Source organism: Dermacentor silvarum, chromosome 1, assembly GCF_013339745.2.
Source record: "Dermacentor silvarum isolate Dsil-2018 chromosome 1, BIME_Dsil_1.4, whole genome shotgun sequence".
In the NCBI taxonomy this organism is placed as follows: Eukaryota; Metazoa; Arthropoda; class Arachnida; order Ixodida; family Ixodidae; genus Dermacentor; species Dermacentor silvarum.
In genome coordinates this window covers 225,049,342-225,071,223 of record NC_051154.1, presented here as the reverse complement: position 1 = coordinate 225,071,223, position 21,882 = coordinate 225,049,342, and the positions used below count along the sequence as shown (strand labels likewise).

Sequence of the window (21,882 nt, the reverse complement as noted above, 5' to 3'; positions counted from 1 at the left end):
AGTCGCAAATGGTCGCGCGACCTCCTCAAGTCGCCGGTGTGAATGAGCCTTAACAAATGCGACCGACGAGTCGCTAAACCGGAATGTCTCACGATATGCCGTTCACGTCTGCTTTAAATGTCATCGCAGCGTAAAATAAGCGTCAGCGTATACAGACGTCCCGTTCCTTCGCATCTGATTGGTTCAGCTGTTCTGCGACTGCGGTCGCGCGACTGAAAAATTGAGCAGAGGGCTCATTCACACTTGCGATTACGCGAGGTCGCGCGAACAAGTTATCGCTTTGTCGCAAGTAGTCGCAAATGGTCGCTTTTCTCGAAATGCGACCGTTTCGGGCCAGTCGCTCACTGCTCGATTTTTCAGTCGCGCGACCGAAGTCGCACAACAGCTGAACCAATCAGATGCGAAGGAACATGACGTCCGTAAATGCTGACGCTTATTTTTTAAAGCTGACCCGCGGGATAGGTGCTGTTCATCGTTACAAAAGACGCACGGTGTTTGTGCCCAAAACAGCGTGAGAAACAGACCAGAAAGTGCCAGAACCATACGACCACATACAACGACGTTTCTGTTCTTTCACTATGCGTCTAGCAGCTAGCTGGCTCAGCAACGACGGCAGTTCCACGATCGTCCATCAAATCGTTAATCGATAATTCTAGGGGAAGCTCTTTGTTGTTTGAAGCCAGGACGGGAGTATTGCGGACTTTAAGATGTACCGAGTCAAGTACCAAGGTATAGACACGTACGTTGTGCGGTGCGTGTGGAAAAGAAGAGGAAACGGCTGAACACCTCATACTTTTCTGTAAAGGGCTTAATCCCACAGTGCAAAGCAACGGGGCTGATTTTTTCAAAGCATTGGGGTTTAGGGACAGTGAAGGCAAAATAGACTTTAAGCGGGTAGAAATAACCAAACGGAGGTTATCTGATTGGTGGCTAAAATCAAGGCAGGGGTGAAATTCCACCCACCACAAAGTACAAAATATGTTCATAGTCACGGCTAGGTGGCGTATGCCACCGCCCGATTTAAAGAGTTCGGCCTCATTCATCCATCCGTAGAGAGCCTGCAAAGGCGTGGTCATCACGTTTTCTTTCTTTCCTTTTCCGTGTTGATAATGAACAAGCTTGCTTCTTGTTGGTTCTTTATTCTATGCCATAGCCATGCATCATCCCAATCAGTCAAAGGCCGCGGGGTCTGCTATGAACCATATGAAACCTCAGTTGTCCTTGTCAGTCAGCGGTGTGCGTATTGTTGCTTGGGCTTCTTGGCACATGTGATCTGCCTTACATTTTTGTCTACAGAAAATAAGCATATATTTTGTCATTCATTCACTTGTGCGCACCGGCGTTGGTACTGGCAGGACAGGCGCCTCGCGATCCGTCTGTCAGGCGTATACCAGTATATACTACGCCGAATTGCGCAGGCTGCGCCAGAGAACAGCTCTGGCTTTGGAAGGCGTCAGCTAAAGATCGCCGTCCACGGTGCAGGATGCTCTACGTGTGTCGTTGGTCTCGGAGTGCGTGTGTGTTGTGCTTAATTGACTGCAGTATCTGCAGCCAATTATCTTCCCGCCCAATCCGGCAAGAAAGGGAAGGCGAGGAGGTCTGGGGCTTATCCAGCGGAGTGACGTGGTTGTGCTGGTGCCGTTTCCGCGAGAACGCGCGCGAACGCTCTGAACCCGCTTGCTATTTTCTTCTTATTTATTTTTTTTTCGGCGCCTCTTTTCATTGCTGTGCACAGCCCCGTGATCGCATTGCGCAGAGCGATCGCCCCGATCAAGAACAACAAACTGAGAGCTCATACTGAGAGGGCGAGTGCAGCGAGGGGACTCGAAAAAGCTTGAGATGCCAGCAGAAGCGAAATTTAGCTCCCTTTAGCTTATTGAAGGGGCTTGCACGCAATCACTCAATGTGAACTCCACATGTCTATGTGCTTCTTGTAAGTATATTGATCGAGTGGCAAAGAGAAGTCAGTCACGTGCAGAATCTTGGTTGAGCTAGTTGGCGCTGTCACATCCCCTGGAATATAGTTACTGTAGTAGCATATACCCATTGAGGGTGATATGCAGGGTCCTGCGTATGTCGCCTACCGTGTTCGAAAAACAATATTTTGCGCTTACCGCTGCACTGTTCTTGCTGAAATTTTGTCGAAGGATCGCGTTGTGGAGTCCACGTCGTTCAGTGTCAAACTTCCCACAGTTAATTGCCTGGTATTTAGAGAAAAAAATTCGTCGGCCCTTTCCACTCCGTGAAGATGGTTAAACCAGCGAAGCTGAAACGTGCGGCCCCGATGTTCACCACTGGGGTTAATCCCGAGGGTTCATTAAAGTATTTCTCAATTATGAGGTTACACGCACGTCCGGATGCGACGGAGAGAACGACGTCACTGACGGTATGCCCGCAGCCCGCCGTTGTCGCTTGCGTTCGATGTCTCGAGTTTGCTCGGCGGCGTGGTTAGCAGCATGCAGTCCTTCGAAATTAAATTGCTTCAAAATTAAATCTGTCCGTTACGCAAGGCAACGAATGACTCATACCCCTGTAAACGCGGCGTCCCCATTACGACGACAGAAGAGAAGTGAAATTATACGCTGGAATGATGAGCGGCAACGGAGCCAGCTGTGGAAGAAGAGGCGACGAACGCGGTAGCAGTGGCACGAGCGCGTGCCGAGCACGAGCACGAGCGCAACCCGAGGGGCGCCAACGAGCCAGCTGCGGAAGACGACGATGCTCGCGCCAATGCTGAGCAGATGATCCAGAATGAAGTTTCATCTGCTCCAAAAATTGGTATAAATTGACTTTGAGCATTTCCACCCCTGGTCCGTTTCAAAAGGTTTCTGTCGATCAGGACTAAAAACAATCGCGATATAAGCACTTTGACGGGTGCTAACAAGCGCACCGCTGCAATGTCACTCAAACACGCGATGTTAACGAATTCTGCTTGCGTAGTGGGTAGATCCGCTCAAAATTAATGAGCGGATTAATGCTTTGTAACCACTTCCTCTTTGATGCCATATGACCCTGAGGGTGTATTATAAATAAATAAATAATAATAAATAAATAAATAAATAAATAAATAAATAAATAAATAAATAAAAAGAATATTGCACCCTTTGGGGCTGACAGGGCACGATCGGCGTGCGCGTTATCAGCGCGACAGCATTCTTGATAGAGTGATGGGGGAAGGAGAGAGAGGGAAAACATTTATTTTGGACCATCGAGGTCGTTGGGGGAAGGAATGGACGCTGTATGCAGCCCTTTTGTATAGGGAGCACGGCTCAGCGTCTGTGGGGAGGGGCATGGTGGGAAGAAAAAATGGGAGAGTAGCATCCCTTGTAGGGGGTGTGCAAATATTCGAAACTTCCGAGGAACGCATCGAATAGTCACTATTCCTAAATACGAATATGTTTTTAATACCTTTGGAATATATTTCAAAGCGCCAATTTCGCCCAAACAGGCATAACCTTGAAGCAACAGTATACTGTAAATTTTCACCTGCGCGGGCATAGACATAAAACATGAAAACTAGAGCAGGCTACGTCACTTAGGTAGCCATACTTTACAGGCCGTACAGTGATAATTCGCGCTGTCGGAAATGCCCTGTGCACGTGAAGAAACAACTTGTTTGCTTCTAATGCTCCATTTGTGCTTTTAATAAACAAGGCTTCATAGCGTACGTACTACGTAATGACAGAACAGTCGCTCGGGCTTGGTGAAAAAACACAGTCCGCGGACTGTGAGCATCTCAGCCAAATTTTGTAGTCTTGCGCGGCGCGTGGATCTCGCAAGCGGAGCGCGAATTAATTAAGTCACCTTTCTTTCAAACGTTTTCTTTTCAACAGAAGCCTGCTCCTCACTCTTATCTGGACGCTTTATTTTGCCCCGCCGACCTGTCTGCCTTTCTGTGAATTTTAGTAGTACTGTAAAAAAGAAAAAAACATTAGATGAGCGTTTTTTGCATTTCGCCGTTTCCGCACGAATTTCAGAAGGCCTAGGGCTCCCCATAAGCGCCTATCTTATTGATAAAGAAATGAGACAAGGAAAAGGCGGCGAAAAAAATCGCAGTTTCCCCCGAAAGGCGAAGCAGCGATTGCGATAGCAAATTAGTATATAGACAGCTATACGAAGTTAGGATATTAGTTTTATTGGCCGTATAAACTTGCAAACATTCGCTTACTAACTAAATTAACAAGCACGGTGTCACGCGCGAACGGGTAAACATGACCACATCTCACTTGATGACCGCGGAAACTCGCTGTCAAAACGCTTGAGTGAGAAAGCGCGACAGCAGCAGCGAGCGAATTGGCCTTTGTGCTGTGTCTCGCTTCCACGCGAACTAAACGTCGAAAGCATAGTGCATACGAAGCTACCGGCACTGGGCGTACTTCGTCCACATCGCAGATCGCTTTGAAGATGAGGCCCGCGCGGGCGCGCACGTTGTCCACGTCGCAGATCGCTTTTCAAGATATGGCGCCCACGCGGCCGCGCCGTAAGCAGCAGTCGCCGGCGTACCCCCCCCCCCCCCCGCCCCTATTCCCTCGCCTCCCCGCCGTGCCTCGCGCGCGCGAGATTGAGCCGCGACCATTGGTTGACCCTCGCAAGCTTTTTTCACTCGCACATACAACCTATGGCACGCGGCGACGATGTTATCGTGTTTTGACTTTATACGGAACATCACGGCGACGACAGAAATGCTCTTGGAGTGTCCATATAGCGCAATAAAAAGAAAAGCCAAGGCAGGCTTTAGTTTTCGTTTGTTTTTGAATCAACGATGCGTGCACTTCTGTGGTACACCATAGAATAAAACCTGAATGAACGGCTTCGCGCGACGGCCGGACCCACTCGACTCGGTTCGCTGGCCGGACTAGATGCACGCGTGCCGTGTCGGAGACCCTTCCGTAGAGACTGCATGGAGCTTGGACAGGCGGTCGGTTACGATGTATCTAGTTTTGCTACTTGGTGAAAAACAATAGTTCTCTTTCGCCGGAGCTTACTCATCATTCTGAGCAACCAGAGATAAATTCTTCGATTTTCCACTACTGGCTTCCCGCGAGTGCAGTGCCGCGAGCTGCCAGAGCCACGCATCCGTCGTAAGGACGGCACATTAATTTGAATGGAAGTGACGAGCATCCTGTCTGCTTCGTTCGCTCTCCTAAATGGTACGCAGCATGGCGGAAGCAATGATTGTATTCCCCACCAACGTGTTGTAAGGAAAGTGGACAAATAACGAAGAAAGCAACGCAGTAACGACGATGCGTCGAGACTCCTAGCTTCGAGATGACCATGGAGATGGCGCAGCCAATGGGCGTCCATTGGCTGGACGCAGCCGGGGGCTTTACGATGAGGCGATGGCAGCGCCGCCACAATTTCCGCGTTTTTTGCATGGAGGTTTTTGCCTTCCTCCATGGTTTTTTGCACCGGCGCTTGCCGCAGCGTTCGCTGGACCCGCTCCCCCATTCTAGTGCACTCATAGCGCCTTGGTGAACGGGAGTGAGTAAGGTCTCTAGATAAAACAAGTTTTAAAACTTTTTTCATCTAGGGAGTGAGCTGGCGTCGCTCACAGCTGTGTAGGTTCTGCCGCTCGGTGGCGCCAGCGGCGCTCCCGGCGCTGGGATTGGGAATGACCTGCTGTAGTGCTGTTATTTGTGCTCTAGTTTTGCCGCAGGTTGTGCCTAGACGCAGGCGGCACGTGCTTTCCTCTCCTCGCTTGTTCGGCATATGAGGGCGACAATGTTGTGACCTGCGGTGTTTACGCTTGCTCCCTGTCGTCACTGTTGTTTGCAATTAATCTGTTGCTAGTAGTTACCAGATGGTCTGTTGCACGCGATTGTAAATTATGATCCCACTTAGAACGCTGCGCAGGGCTAGCGCTGCTTCTAATCGTCTGTGTCAATGCAAATATATTGTCAGGGCTTGTTCAAGCGATGGAGGTAGCAAAAAGTCCGATTCCATAGTAGGTGATATCTCCGAGGGACGCAAGCCGTTTAATATTTTGCGGGATGAGTTCAGAGGCTACTTTAAACCGAAGGGCTCTGAAGTACAGGAGCCGCTTTTTCCAAACGAAGTGGATATTTTAGTGGTTGGTGGAGGCATCATGGGATCATCCATTGCCTACTGGCTCAAGCAGAGAGCGCCCGAGAGTTTCACTTTGGGCGTGTTGGAGCGTGATTTGACGGTAAGTACTCTAGCTGTTGTGCATACAGTTTTGTCGTCTTGGAAAACCACAGCACATGGATAACTGCTCCGTTTTGTGGTCGTGCTTTTAATTCCAGGCGCTTGGGCGGCGAGAGCTATGACTGTGGTTATTTTATAGAAAACGATGCCTCCAGAAGCTGCTCTTTAGTGCGCGTTTTCATACATTGCCTTGGAAGGCAAAAAAAAAAAAAAAAAAAAAAAAAAACTAATCGGTCGTATTTCTTGCAGTATGCCCGATCATCCACAGTGCTGTCAGTCGGAGGAATAAGGCAGCAGTTCTCATTGCCTGAAAACGTCCAGCTTTCTCTTTTCAGCGCCGAGTTCCTTAGAAACGTCAAGCAGAACCTTAGTGTTTTGGGTAAGTTCATTCGTGTTTTAGCGTAGACGAAATGACAAATAAATCGCAAACGTTCAATAAGCTTTCTATATCTGCAGACTTCGACCCACCTGATATACAGTTTCAGCCACACGGCTACCTTTTCCTTGCCTCTGAGAAGGGAGTGGACCAAATGGTGAAAAACGCGGAAATGCAGGAGTAAGTATTGTGGCATTGACTGCAAACTACTGATTGCGCAAGTTTGCATGTGTGCAGGATACAACATTTGCTTTTCTGCAAGCTAAACTTAAAAGTAAATGGAGTGTTAAAATGTAAGTGCTAATAGCACTTTGAATTACCTTCAGAAGCAACAGTGTTGATAAACTTATATGTGACTTAGGTGACCGATTTGTCCCAAAGACATCTTTTGAAATATCGTTACGCGGACGAAGGAACTACTACACTGACGAAGAAGTCTTGCACTTAACACTCAAGTTATAGGCTGCACTGTTTAACATAGTTCTGCTTGGGCATTGTGTATTGCATTTCATGTACAAACTTTCCCTGCAGTAGGCATTAGTTCTATACAGCTTGTATGTCGAGATGATGCAACGTAGAGGGTGTGAGAAGTGGCATGAACAATTAGTTAGGCTATGTTACAGCTCTATGTAAACATTTCCCAATTTTGTGGCACCCATCATGAGTTACGTAAGTAATCACTACTTTCTTACTGCATCACTTCTTACTCAGTGAAGCACCCTGACGTTCGAGCAGGTGCACTTGATGACAGGGCACACACTTCTGGGGCAGCCATACATTTTATACAACATGCCATCTTGGTTTTGGCTTATGGATACTGCAACCTTCAAAACACTTCAGCTGGTAATATGCAGTTTGACTGCTGCAAGTGGTGGAGCTAAGATAAAAAAATGCTAGGGACACCAAAGAAAATTTTATGCTACACTAGTTTGAAAGATTACGCTTCTTGAGAACCAGCTAATACACCAGTCAGATAAGCAAATTTAATGTTTGAAGTGCACCACGTGCACTTCACTTCATTGAGTGCCATTTTGGCAGCTCAGTGCTGCACGCAAAACAAAGTGCCATTTGGAATTGATTACAGTGTCAATTTGGTGCTGCACTAGCACTTGAAGTGTTTGCTAGTATGCATTTGAAAAAGGGCAATAATGTTGCCTTTATACTATTGAAAACATATCTTGATAAACTGCTTGGACGGAAACTCCATTGTGCTCCTGGGTAGTTTTGTATTTCATTACAATGTATGCTGGACAAAGACGCCATAGCGGCAGCTGTTGAAGTTGAGGTTTGGATGTGCAAAAGTCTTTTTTCTAGATTTAGACAAACAAAGTTGGACCAATGCTTGTACAAAAATACAAGATTTTTTTTTTTTTCTTTGTTTACTTGTACAACTGCTGTTGTTAAGGCTGTGCCACTTGAAGGAGCTGGTTGAAGTGAATGCCGAATATATTCTCTGTTGAGTGCGGTCTGCAGTCAATCTTTCTGTGTGACAATCCAATGTTTCTCCTGTGACAGCCTCCAGATGACTCTGTCGGTTGGCATGTGTTCAAAAAAGCTAAATTTGCTTATCTGTCAATAGTATAACACTGGTGCCACATGGCCACTTTCGATCACGATCAAGTCCGATCTGGATCGAAATTCTCGACTGCGATTGGGCTCTCTCCTGCAGCTTGCACAAAGTGTCAATCATGACTGAGAAATTCAATCCCGATGGGGCTCAATCATGATTGAAAGTGCACGGTGTGACACTCGTATAAGATACTTTGATCAAGAGCAAAGGAGTCGTATGCCCGAAAGCCATGTGAAAGTGACAGGAAGGGTGACACCAACTCAAAATTCCCGCACCAGCTCACTGTGATGTCATAGTTTGTAGCAGTGTCTGGCCCCGACAAAATAAATATATAAATGTGAGCATTACATATAAATTATATCATATTAAAAATTAAAGAAAGCTTAATGTGGCAATTTTTGTAGATTTTTTTTCTGTAGAAAAAATAAAGAAGGCCCAAGTATGAAAAACCATTGATGTAATTTGTGCCATAGTTTGGATGTAAAAGGGAAGCTTAGCCTTCATTTTCTTCACTAATGAGCCACCTTTTACCCTCTGCACTAACAAGCGCGAAGGGAGCTTCAAGAAAAGTAACCTACCAGTTTTCATCTTAGTGTTCCTTTAATGCACTAGTGCAATGCCGAATATGTCTTAACTATTTTGAGGTTCCTGAACTAACACTCCGAATTAGTGGTATAGTTGCACAGCTTTAGTACATGAAAGGAAATACTAGCAAGTGAGTGTGGAAATACTAGCAAGTGTCGGTAGTCTGTACTTTTGTACTAATGCATAGCTTGCTTTTACCAAGAGCAAGGGCTTCATATGGCAGAAAAGGAAATGATTAGAAATGCAGGCGGCAGTACGTTTAAGCTCCCTGTGATGTCATTGATGGCAGTAGCTGAGTCAGCTTTGTGGCACTACACTTTGTTGTGACACCACAAATTGTGACATTGCATTAAAAATAAGCACAATCCCAATCTGAAAGCTTTTATAGACCTAAAGTGCTACAGAACTTTTGGTATTGCACAGTAACACCATTGCTCCTTGGTTTAGGTGCGAGATTGGAAAAGGGAATATATTGGTATTCGTTTAGTCTGTTGAGACCCGTCATGGTAGCTAAGTGGCTATGGGCATTGCACTGCTAAGGTTAAGGTTGCGAGTTCGATCCTGGCTGCGGTGGCCGCATTTCGATAGAGGTGAAATGCAAAAATGTCTGTTTACTTATAGTTAGGTGCACGTTAAGGAACCCCTAATGGTCAAAATTAATCTGGATCCCCCCCCCCCCCTATGGCGTGCCTTAAAATCAGGTCGTGGTTTTGGCATGTAAAACCCCAGACTTCAATTTTTTTAGTCTGTTAAGCTAGCCAAGCAGATACAGAGGAAGTTGTCAGAAAGTAGCCTACTTGTTTAGCTTGATTAAATGTTTCTCTTTAAGGTAAATTTAAGTCTAATATGGGTAGTCTCTAGTTGCTTTTGGTACAATTGTGCACAGAAATGTGAAGCACCATACTGCAATCCCAAGCATTGTGCAATAGTTGGGTGTGCTATATATGGCTGAAGGCCAGCTGTTGGGCTATCAGGAGTGCACAAGTGAGCACTTCCTGCTACAGCTTGTGGTAAATACCTGTCTAGTACATGTGATTGTGGTGATAGGAAACTGCTTGTAATGAATGGAAAGATATGCCCAGGAACTGCTGCAAGTCAACTACTTTGTGCATACAGTATGTGTTTATTTGCTTTATGGATAGACATTTTGGGGCTGCCGGTGTGCAGTAATTAATGTGCAAAATTTTAGACCTTTTTCTAGAAGATGCTAGTGACAGTAATTTCGCTAAACACTTATGTACGGACTTCATTTAAGGCTTAGGTAAAGTGGTCAGAGTCAATTCACCTCCTTAATGTAAGCACTTATTGTTTGTGTGCTTGGCACAGTGACTTGTAGGGGATTATGTTCACATGCTTGTTGAGAACACCACAAGTGCAAACTGACACCAAGTTTTAATATTATACTATTGATTAAAAGAAATTGGATGCTGAAGACCTGCTCATTTAGGTAGAGGGTGTCACTTCCTTGATAAGCTGACAAAACAGATGTCGCTGTTTATAACACCCACGAGTTTGACTTGTCAGGTGTTCGGGGGACATCAGTACACCTGCTTCATAGCGTTATTTTAGTGGCAGTGGATGTGGAAATTGCTTTGAGTGCAGGTGCAATGCTGTTTGTCTTTGTAATCACCCTTTCACAGGGCTTTGACACTACAATGCACACTCTTGACCGTACTTGCATTGGTCAGCTCCAGCACAACCTTATCAAGGATGCAATTGTGAGCCTTGTTTTAGAGCAGGTACTGCCATTGTTTAAGCTAGCCTTAATTTTTGTTACCTCCAGCAGCATTACGAGAGCACTTCCGTGTCGGCCATAATAACTTGCCTGTGTCCTGATAACGCAGAGGCCTGCTGCTTCTGATTATTGCCCACATGTGACAGTTTGGAACAAGCTCGGAAGGACAGTTGTTTATGTACCTAGGAGCTCTCAACAGGCAATTTACATATATACTACTGCTCTCATATTGCTTAAGGCCGATTATACAGATGAAAACAGCTTCACTGGTGGCAACAAGCACTGTGTTCATTTGAAGGATGCAGAGCTCTTATTGAAATGAACCGCTAAATTCTGCTTACCTGCTAGCATAAAGGTTTCAACAGCAACATTATCTTCATAAAGGTATTTGTCTCTTTTTAAAGCGCACGTCCCTCGGCATAACCGTGTGCGAATGCGCTCGTGCCACTGTTCGCGCATTCGTCGTCATCTTCCACTGCTGGCTCCAATGCCGCTCATCATGCCAGCGTTCCCATATTGCCCCTCGCGCTGAAGCCTTCATCATCGTCTTCTTCCACAGCTGACTCCGATGCCGCTCTTTATGCCAGCGTTCCCATACTGCCCCTCCCTATGCGAAGGCACTGACGGCAGTTGCCCACCGCCAGTCGGTGCGGTGATTTCGATCTCAAATTCTTTTCCTCAATATATCGCAAAATGAACACATGCATACAGCTTTAAAATTTTGCATTAGGGAGTAACATAATCGTTGGACATTTTTAGCGGCGAAGCTCCTTAGGGTCTAGCCTTGTCCGTCCGGCGTCGTCCGTGCTCACATCGACTGCCACGCCAACTGTCTGTCATGGATGAAACGTTGCATGCAGCGGCTCGTCTATACACGAGATGGCGCTGCTGTGTATGGCGCGTTCCAGACCACACAATCTCTTTCTGCCATGGACGAACGTAAGGCGCGGCATGCTGTGGCTCAGCGCCTACACAGACTACTACTCCGGCGGCGAGGGCGTAAGAAGCATCGGCAAAGCAGCAAAAATGCCAAGCGGACCTGGATTTGAGGGCACGGGAAGCGGCGGCTCGCCGGCAATGCCGACAGCAAGCTACCTCGGAGGCGAGAGCGAGGGAAGCAGCGGCAAAGCGGCAACGCCGACAACAAGCTGCTACCCCGGAGGTGAGAGCTCGGGAAGCGGCGGCAAAATGCCAGAAGCGTTGTCTGCCGGAGACGGGAGGCGCCGATGCGCGGTTCAAGCACGATTTCCTCGATCGCAGTTTCGGGCACAGCTGCAAGGTGTGTGATCGCGTGTGGTTCGACAACGCGTTGATCAATATCGGCAACATACGAAACGAACAGTCGCAAGTCAACGCCGTCACAGTACTGCAGCAAGAGTTCTCTGGTGGTTATCACAGTGAGTACGTGGTTTGCTCAACGTGCAAAGATTCCTTGGTAGCCTGCAAGGTCCCTGCAATGCAGCCACATATCACACACCGCACTACTTTGCCCCACTCATCATGATTCACTTCGTGGATATGCGGTGATTTTTTTTTGTTCTCCGATCACAAAAAGTTGTGCAGGATAGCGTTTCTGATGTATTATGGTGCAAAACAGGGTCACAATTTGTTTCCACCTGTGCTGCTGTTCCTCTGTAGTAGTCATTATCACAGGAATATACAGCAAAGATGATGTGTTGTACATAGTAAAACCTCTTTAATTCGGATTTCACGGGACCGAAAAAATGTGTGAATTAACCAAATGTTGAATTATCGAGGGTATTAAGAAAACAATAAGCTAATTCTTACTATGTCAACACGCCTTTATTTAGTGAATGAATCAGCAAATCCTGTTGCCATTTTGCACAAAAGCAGAGCGGAAGGTGGAATTCTCGTCATCTCGTGACTCATTGGCTCTTGCAGCGGCAATCGAGGCCTTGCGACTTCCTTCGCAGCACGGTCATGGCGCGCGCCTTCATTTGCGAGACGCATAGCACTACCGCGCGCACATCCCAGTTATGTTTTTGCCACTGAACTGATCGCCAACAGATCGTCTGTCCATCGCGATGTAGCCGGTGCTCCTCATCCTCGACAGCTTTGCACCGAGTCAAAACAAAACAACTGTTTGCCGTAACCGCTGCGGAAAAAAAAGTTGTCGCAGTTTCACCTGAAAGGCGAAGCATCAATTGCGATAGCAAATTTGCAGAGAGCTATACAGAGTAATGATAGTAGTATTATCAGCTGTATAAACTTGGACATGCAGCAGCACCGGCAACGTGCAGAACTGTTGTCGACGCCGTCGGCGTTTTGCCCGCGTTCGCACAAAATGCGTGCGGCGTTGGTGACTGTTGCCGGAGCCTCTGATATAAATAGGCACTTGGTGCCGCAGCTAAACGTCGCCTCCCTTCCCTCCCCCTCCCCCCCACTGCCTTTTGTGCGTCAGAAGAAGGCGCGTTTGCTCTACATATATGGTGATGGTAAAGGAGGAAAGAGACGCCTACTTCTGCAGCCCTTAAGGGAGCACGGCGCAGAACACGCGTTTGTTCTCCGCCGTGCGTTCACTCCCCGTGAAAGCGCGCGTCCCTCGCACCCTTTCACTCGCACATACAGCGTTCGGCGGCGCGCGGCGATGATTTCATCTCCATTGACGTCATACGGAACCTCACGGCGACGCCGACGGCAGAAATTTGCTTTGGAGTGTCCATATAATTGCTATCGCAATAAAACTGCGGCCGATATTGACGTGATTATGAGTGGTGACTTTGTAGTGCTGAAGGCACGCGGCCGACACACGCACCTAGTCTGAACGAAACAACCGTTCGCTGCAACAACTGCAGACGAAACCATGGTCGCTATCCATGCAATCATGGATGGTGACTACGCAGTTTTTTTAGGCACGCGGCCGCCGCGTGTACCGAGTGAAAACGAAACAGCTGTTTGCCGCAATCGTTGCGGAAGAAACTGTGGCCGCTATTGACGCGATCATGCATGGCAACTACGCAAGGATAATAAAGGCTTTAAAGGCACAAATAGGCACGAAGCGTTCCGGCGTTGCTGTCATTCACGTACGCTCTCCGCTGATGACTATGGCGACGCGGACTCAGCTGCTTCGTTTCGGTTGGGCGCTAGCGCCGTCTCTTTTGCGTGGCACATTTGCGACGTTCCTCGGTTGCCGAGCTCCGAAAGTTGTCCAAATTAACCGATGTGCAACCAAACACATCCGAATTAACGAGTTTGACTGCCTTGAATAATGCATACGCCGGCCGGGACCAGAGGTCTAGTCCGAATTATCCGATTTTCCAATTAACGAGGGTCGAATTAACGAGGTTTTACTATATGTCAGGCTATACCAATTATACACTGATTGCAAACTGATATTACCATTTACTGGTTTATCTGTGTCTTTGTGAAACCTTGTTTGAAAACCTTGTTTCAAGTGTAGCAAGATTGATAACACAGAATAAATTTTTAAATGAGCAATCAGCAGCAGAAAATTATTCAAGGCAGCTTAAAGGAACACATAAGATGAAAATGAAGCTAAATTTTGCTTTTTGAGTAAGTGAAATGGCGATTCCTACTGTGGTAGAAGGCTTGGTAAGCCAGAAAACAAAAATGAGAAATTGTGTAGATCCCATGCACTGTGGGAATTGACATTATGTGAAGCATTTTGCAGGCAGCTGGTTATGCAGCATTGTTTCGGGTTTTGCAATGCGCTACCAGGTGACCAATTTGTGTAAATCCAGTATTTGTCTGTGTGATGCAAGAACAGTGAACTATAATTAATGCGAGAGTGTGCGTGTGTGCCGAGAGTGGCAAGACGACGACGACGGTAACGTCGATTGCATGATCTCTACGAACGATCTAATTGATGTGAACAAGTGGCATGGAGGTGTGAGATGAGTAAGAAATGCAGAAACTAAATGCTCAATGACGGCAGCACGTGGTGTCACTTCGAGGCCACAAACGGGTGATTTCACGGTGATACTGTAGCCCGTCTCCTTTTATAGCCATTCGGATGAGTGCTGTGGTGCAGCTGCTCGCATTGGCCAAGCCATGATGACACTGCCACAGTGGAATACGATGCAACGTTGTACTCAGACACCATGTGTACCAGGAAAAGAGCAGGCCTCGATGTTTAAGCGGTATGCTAATGATGAGAAGGACCGTGAAAGTCCGGTACAAGCTTCAGGAGGAACGAGGAGGCGGAACAGTGTTGTCTGGTGCTCGGAAATCAACGCTCATGGGAACATTGCTCTTAAATCGCTGTTTGAATTGATGCAACCACCACCCGGTGTTCTGCTGCCGAGGTGCTGTCCACATGCCGCCTGGCTTGAGTGCAGATAGCATGTGAGAATCAGATGCGAGAGTCGGATTCTGAAGCTGGAATGATGATGTAACGACCATTATGGCATCACGAGCACAAGCATAGAGCCATCGGCCCAAGTTAATAGACAACTTGGTCCACTGGGTTGGCAAAAGTTCTTGTCATGGTAATAATGTCATGCTGCGCAGGCATCTATGTCATGGATTTCATGGTCTCTTAGTTTCAATTCCACAGCTTGTTTACGCCGGCGTGTGGTAGTTAGTTTTGGTTTCGTCTCGCGGGCTGTTTCCCGTTTGTTGCGCTCTAAAAATGTGATATCTATCTGGTTTGTAATCTCTCAAAGGGTCACCGCTAGATGCCCACTCATTTCTTGCTTGCAGGGGTGCGATTACATCTGTTCACAGGCGGGCGTTAGTATTACAAATGATGCCGCCGTATACGAACGATACTGCCATGCCTGTGTTTTATTTTTCTTGAGACTCGTGAAACCTGATTGCCCCGTTGGCAATGGGATGAAGGAGTATTGCAAGTTTCTGGCCCATTTGTTGTTTCTGCTAGGCGCACAACCACAGAGATTTATGGTGTACTCTCGCATACACGGTTTGATGGACATGCGTGACAGTTGCTCTTCTGCAAGTGAATCGAGTGGTGATTCCTTCGAAACGAGACTACTGCCCAAATGCTATATCAGAATATATATATATTTAAGAGTGTATACTTTTTTATTGTTATTAAATGTATTTTTAGAAGACCATCTGTATTCATGATTAAACAATGCATATTTTGTCACTTTATGGTTACTAAAAAAATTGCGGTAAATTTTAATCAATATAGTTCACTGAAGATTTTAAATGTGTAATAAGAAAAATCTACACTGGAGGTCGCATTTGGTGAAAAAAAAATTCACCCTCAAAGGGTTAAAGAAATGCATGTCATGTCATTCATTCCATTAATGTAATCTCATTATAACAATGTAATCAATGTAATCTCATTTATAACAAAATGTATCTGGATATCCATGACATGAATGACATGCATGTCATGAATGACATACAGTGAAATCTCGATGATACGAATCTCACGGGGTCACGAAAAATATTCGTATTAGCCGAAATTCGTATCATCGAAACACAATTAAAACTAGCTAAATTAAAGAGTCTGAGGTGAACTCACTCAGGCACGCACACGTAAAAAGCATTTACAGTATAGATCACTTATAACGTAACTGTTTATAGTGCAGAAGTGGCCACAACGCGGCCTTTTCCGACTCCCGTTTACCGTCCCATAGAACTCCATGTATACGCATACCGCTTACAGTGCAGCCGCGTGAGACGAAATACCGGTTATAATGCGGCTTCCGCTGGAAAATCTCGCCGACAAGGGCGGTAGCGAGCACGCTTCTCAACAAGGTGCGCCCACTGACGGGAGAGGAGATCAACGAAGGCGATGCGGAGGAAGAGCATGAGACGTGGAGCATGAGTCCAAGGGCGATAAAATCGTCACCGCGTGCCGTATGTGCGAATGAAAGTGCGCCTTCACGCACGGAGTGCGAACGCACAGTGTGAGAGCAAACGCGACTTCCGTCATGGCCAGGTGCGCCAGTCGAGCCCGGCCCTGCTTTCGTCGCGCGAAAGGCCGGGGGGTATGGGAGGGAGGGAGGGAGGGAGGGAGGGAGGGGGGGTGACACTGTGCTGCGGGGCACCAAATGCGTATCTTGCAACCGGGCGCAAGGGTAACTGGCGACGCAATCTCCCACCGAAAGGAGCAAAGCGGGAAGGCAGTGCAGGAGGGAGGCGGGGAGGGGGGGGGGGGGGGGCGGCTTCTACTCTGCCTACAAATGCGTTCTTGTACTTTGCGCCTGTGCCGGCTGTCAGGGGTTGTCGCGCGCACCGTATCTTGAAAGCGATCTCCACACGGCTCTGACCTTTTTATGCGCTGTGCTTACGCCGCTCAGTTTCCGTTGAAGCGATAGACCGCACGAACCTTCGATCGCTGCGGCGGCCGCGCGCAAAAGCAAGAAAAGCGCCATCGCGTCAAACTCTTCGCGACCAGTCGCGGCCTCCGCACCAAGAGAGAAAGGGAGAAAGCGCGTGACTGCGCGCTGTTCTTTTTCGCGGCTGTCGGTGGGGCGCCGTTTATTCGTATCAACTGATGCGGGTCGAAAATCGATTCGTGACAACCGTTCTCTAGCACGTTGCAAAGTAATGGGGCTCAGCCGGGACCACAGAAAAATTCGTATCATCCGGAAATTCGTATTAGCCGTGATCGTATCATCGAGATTCCACTGTATATGACGTGAGAGGATGGTGTCATGGTCATTTAATTGGGTATGTATCGAGATATTTTTGACGAGGAGTGCGTGACATGGCAAGAATGACATTACAAGCTGCATGTCTTGTAAATAATGTCATGACATGTATGTTATGTATGGCATGTCATTCATATTCATATTGAGTTAAACAAATTACCACGACGACGTCATGTCATTGATACCATTTATGTCACGACAAATATGCCATGACACGCATGTGATGTTATTCATGTTAAGTATGCGTGGATGTCATGCCCCATTCATGCCTATTCTGATACATAACCAGCTGAAGAAACAACCACGACGGCACCACGTCGGAGGCTAGATATATAGGTGAATAAACAGATACATTCAAAGTGCCAGAAGTTCGCAAAGAATGCTTTGCCGGTAACTATCCTGAATCTTGCTACGCTTCAGGTCGCTCTGATGTCGGAGGACTACATTGCATTCTAAAGGAACCGCAGACTCGACCTAGCAAGTTTTGATAACTCTTCTTGTACATAAATGACCCAAACATGAGAAAATATTTTGAAATCTGTGGTTCTGCAATGTATGAAAGTAGAGTTGTGAAAGAATACTTTCCAGTCTAGAGCAGAGGAAAGCCTGCAGCTTTGCCAGCAGGCTTTCCTGAATGGAATGGGCATTGTGAGTGACATCATCAAAGCTAAAATATTGCCAGTTGTGTAGAAATAGGCAAAACTGCAGATGGCTTTGTCTTAGTTGACAGGTCACCTGCTCAGATTCCAGCATTTGCAGGCTCGATCTGCAGTAGAGCTCCTGTGTGGCTCACACATACTCAATCAGGCTTTCGTTGGGGTGTTGAGTGCGTAAGTCGAGCTCCCAAAGGATGTGCGATTTGTAACCCAGCAGCAGGAGCTCTTTCCGGAAGCTTTGCTTGAAGTTCACCCAGGGCTGAAATGATGACTGCAGCCGCCACCAGCAGGCCACAGAGACCTGAAGGACTAGTGATAAAACTATTTAGCATGTGCTTCTTCGATGGCCCCAACGGCGGCCATGTACAGGCTGTTTCACACTTAGGGGAAAACTCGGAGCGCATTGCATCGCGAAGCGGCAAGCGCTGGAGTCTGGCACCGGCAGCAGCTCGCGCAGGCGCAGACGCTCGTTGCGGAGTCTTGAACTGCGTCGTCTGCTACGGCGGCGCGCACTGGCCGCATTGTCGGGAATCGTGCTACTGTCAGAGGCAGTGCGCGGATTTCATGATACTGCGGGATCTGAGCCGATATTCTTTACTAAGCGTTGTGCAATGCCAGCCTCTGAGCCTTTGTTGGTGACACTCAGGTTCTACAAACTTCTTTTGACAATCCTTTGGTTGAGCCCAAGGATAGTGCCGGAGCGGAGCTATTTTCCTTGGCCCTCATCTTTGCTTCTTTCTGTGAAAGAACTCAAAAAGCAATGTTATATGATACACGGAAAGATAGGTAGCAAAAGCACGTTGGATGCCACTGTTGTGAGTGCAGCTTTGCTGCTACCTGCCATCCATACAGGCCAAAAGGAAACCAAAGCTGAAGGAACAAAGTGAACTGTTTAATAAATGGAAACTTGCATGACAAAATAAAGGGACCCCTGCACTCCTTCGCTGCTGCTTGCTGTGCTCCCGTTCAGTGCTCGCAGGCTGCTGAAATGTGAGCAGCACGTGGCAGTGCTTTGTCTGGGAGCCACTGGTTACTCGGCACATTTTCAGTCTTGGATGCTGCGGCATTCCCTGTACTCTGTAATGCAAAAATTTTCGCACTGCTCTGAAAAACAACTTGAAATAACATAATGAAGATGCAGATGGTCAATGCTCTTTCTCCATGGATACCTCAGTTGTGCTGCCTTGTCTTTGACACTCAGGTAATAGTATAGCTCAGGCTAATTGTTACTTTATACAAGAGTGCATTACATTATTGTGTTTCTTTTGCTAGGTTAGCTGTGATTTTTGAGACTGTACGATTTTGTGCGATTGTTTCGCATCCCTTAATTTATTTCTCTTGTGTGCCAAGGGAACTGGGTGCCAAGATTGAACTGCTCAAGCCTGATGTACTTCGGCAGCACTTTCCATGGATAAATACAGAAGGTATCGCGCTTGCATCACATGGTATGTAATCAGTATGTAGACAACCACCTCTGTCTTCTTGTTTGGCAGGCTGTCTGTAGTACTCCATGAGATGAACGTGGAATGGCTGGAAAGAGACCCTGTCATCTTTTTTGGGGGGAATTTTCTACATTCGCGTTGTTTGTGTTTCTGTATACATAGCAAATAAGTTGTGCAGAAGCCCATAAGGTGGAGGAAAGTTCATGAGGCCTGAAGATTTGTTCGAATAAACGAAGTTTGAATTAAAGGAAACTCATTGAATGGAGGACTTGTGTACAGTGGTACGTTAGGCGGTACATGTGCACTGAGCCAACACAATTGACAAGTTTCAGAAGTGTGGCTTCACGGCAGTGCAGTGCATGCTGCTCTGAAGCCACACTTACAGGCAAAAATTTTTGCTGCTGTCAAGTCGCACCTCAAGGCAAAATTAGCATGTAACCCGCACCCCAACTTTACTGTTAAATTTTTTGAATTTTCTTTGTGCCAAAATACGGTACTTGCAATGGGAAATGGGAGCAGCAGCCAGTGCGCGGCCACACTTCCAGGTCGTTGGTCCCGCCACGTGAGTTTGCGCTACTGAGAGCATGGTCGGTGGCATGGTATGTTCGAATTAACCATCGCACGCGCTTACGTGTTTGAATTACTGGGTGTTTTTGCACATTGAAATACACATAATTTTGGCAAGACCCCAACGCCAGTTTAAATTGAACGAGTTTGAATTCACGGGATTCCACTGTAATTATAATACGAACAGTAGATTTATGCATGAGAATTAGTCATAGTTATGCCCATGCTATGTAGGAAAGCTGTGGCTTCGAAAATGCGGAAGCTGGTATGCCCCTATTGTGCAGATAGCATTTGTTTAACTGTTTGCAGCAAGTGCTTGGTTCCTTTCTGCATTTTTTAGGCTCTTGAAGCAATGGTTGTCTATGTTGGGGAACATCCACTAATATCCTCATGCTCTATTATTGTTCTTGATCAGCTCCCCTCTCTAAGCAAACTGGTTAGTCATGTACTTTGAACTGATGCTGGAGCCTTCGCTTGCTTTGCATGTGCAGTATTTCTGGTAATGTGTGAGGGGGTATGCACAGATTGTGTTTCAGTAGTAAGAGATAAGACTGCTAGCCAAGCTTCTGCAGAAGATCGGTTTGGAATCTACTGTGTGCTCTTGTACAAGTGAAAAATTCACACGATGGGAAGGATTTCTCATAATACACTATACATATGCTGTTGAAACGCTTATGGATAAACGCAACCCACTGAGGGAAAAAATGTACTTCCATTATTAGTGAAACATAATAAACTGCTCAGCATGTGCCGACATTGATGGCATTGTTGAAGCAGCATAACTGTCCAAGCGGAAAATTAGACAACAGAACTGAAGCGCGTGTGTCTTCACTGCTGCTGTCATTTAAAAATTATGTATAGGAGCTGACGAAAGCACACATTTTGTGTTCTTTGATTTATTTCGAAAGTGCTAGAAGCAGTGGGAGCCAGTTTCAACAATACCTTCTGTCGAAGTTTTATTTTTCAAGACTCCCCAATGTTTTCTTTCTTGGAAACCATTTTATCACTACTCACAGAACACACAAAGACACGATCCGTAATGGAGAACACATCTGGCATAACGTAGTGCTAATCCACAGACATATTTGGCTTATCTTTTTTTCCTAAACATTGCCCTGCTCGCATTTGTTCGCAGCAAAGATAAGCACATTTACAAGTGCTCACATAGCTTCCAAGGAAACAGCATGCTGGAGATGCAGTAAGGACACGGACATATTTTACACATTTTATCTTCCTTGATAATGCCATTGAGAGTGTCACGGCTTTGCCACGGCATGACACGTGGCAAGGCTTTTGGAAAGACCAACCTGTCCATTCAGACATGCAACCCTGGTCAATGGAAAGTATCAGTGTGTGAGCCAAGTGTGGCTGAAATTGTTCCGCTGGGCTCTGAGGCCGGCTATTCCATACCATGTCGCTAACCTTTCTCAAAAGAGGATTTCGACTTGTTTTATGCTAGATGTTCTTGACAGTGTGTGGTAAATTCAAAACAGTGGCGAAATAAAGAAGGCTTGTACGGGGCTAGTCGTCTATGGAAACGTTAAAACAGTCTTCCGAACAAATATTTATAAAATTACACGTGGCAACACTGCCTTAGGCCATGTTCCAAAGCGTCACACATAAGCTGAATCTTTTCTTTAGAATCGCACAGCTGCAAGACCATATGGCGACAACAGCTGTCACCATACTTTTACACCATTAAACAGTGTTGTTTCGTTGATATGACCGATACCATGCTGACTCTGTGCAATAGCTCATGCAGTGGTTTTAATAATGTCACTAGGTTAGGAAAAGATTTCACATAGAAATTGAGCAAGCCCAGAAAGACTTTCAACTTGGTCACATTGACCTGCTTGAGTGAGTGCTATATTTCTAACATATTGTTCTTGGTTAATTGCAAACCTTGCCTATCAATTTTGTGTCCCATATATGTGTGACCTTTCCCTGTAACAGTTTGCATTTATTGGTATTCATTTTGATGCCATGTTTTCTCAGGCACATGAGTGCTTGCTCCACTCTGTGTCAACACTGCTTTCAAGTATTACCTGCCCTGACGTCATTGTCCATATAGCAAGTTGTGCTGGGCATGCAGTGAACAATGTGGTTCATCATGGCTTGAAAAAGAGCTGATGTGCATGCTGCACTGTACGGCAATCACTGGAACTTGTATAGATC

General features: G+C 46.5%; 1 protein-coding gene across 4 annotated transcripts in view; it reads left to right on the top strand.

The window, feature by feature from the left end:
* The window catches only part of LOC119436844 (FAD-dependent oxidoreductase domain-containing protein 1), a 65,732-nt gene that overhangs the window by 7,766 nt on the left and 36,084 nt on the right, over nucleotides 1–21,882 (top strand). The window contains exons 2-5 of one of the 4 annotated variants that reach the window (XM_049660031.1): nucleotides 5,732–6,166; nucleotides 6,415–6,544; nucleotides 6,622–6,721; nucleotides 19,049–19,143. In XM_049660031.1, coding sequence (XP_049515988.1) covers nucleotides 5,828–6,166; nucleotides 6,415–6,544; nucleotides 6,622–6,721; nucleotides 19,049–19,143 — 664 coding nt within the window. In that variant the 5' untranslated portion in view covers nucleotides 5,732–5,827. Of the gene's footprint in view, nucleotides 1–5,656; nucleotides 6,167–6,414; nucleotides 6,545–6,621; nucleotides 6,722–19,048; nucleotides 19,144–21,882 lie in introns of those variants that run through there. The other 3 variants (XM_037703833.2, XM_049660030.1, XM_049660032.1) reach the window with 3 other exon arrangements.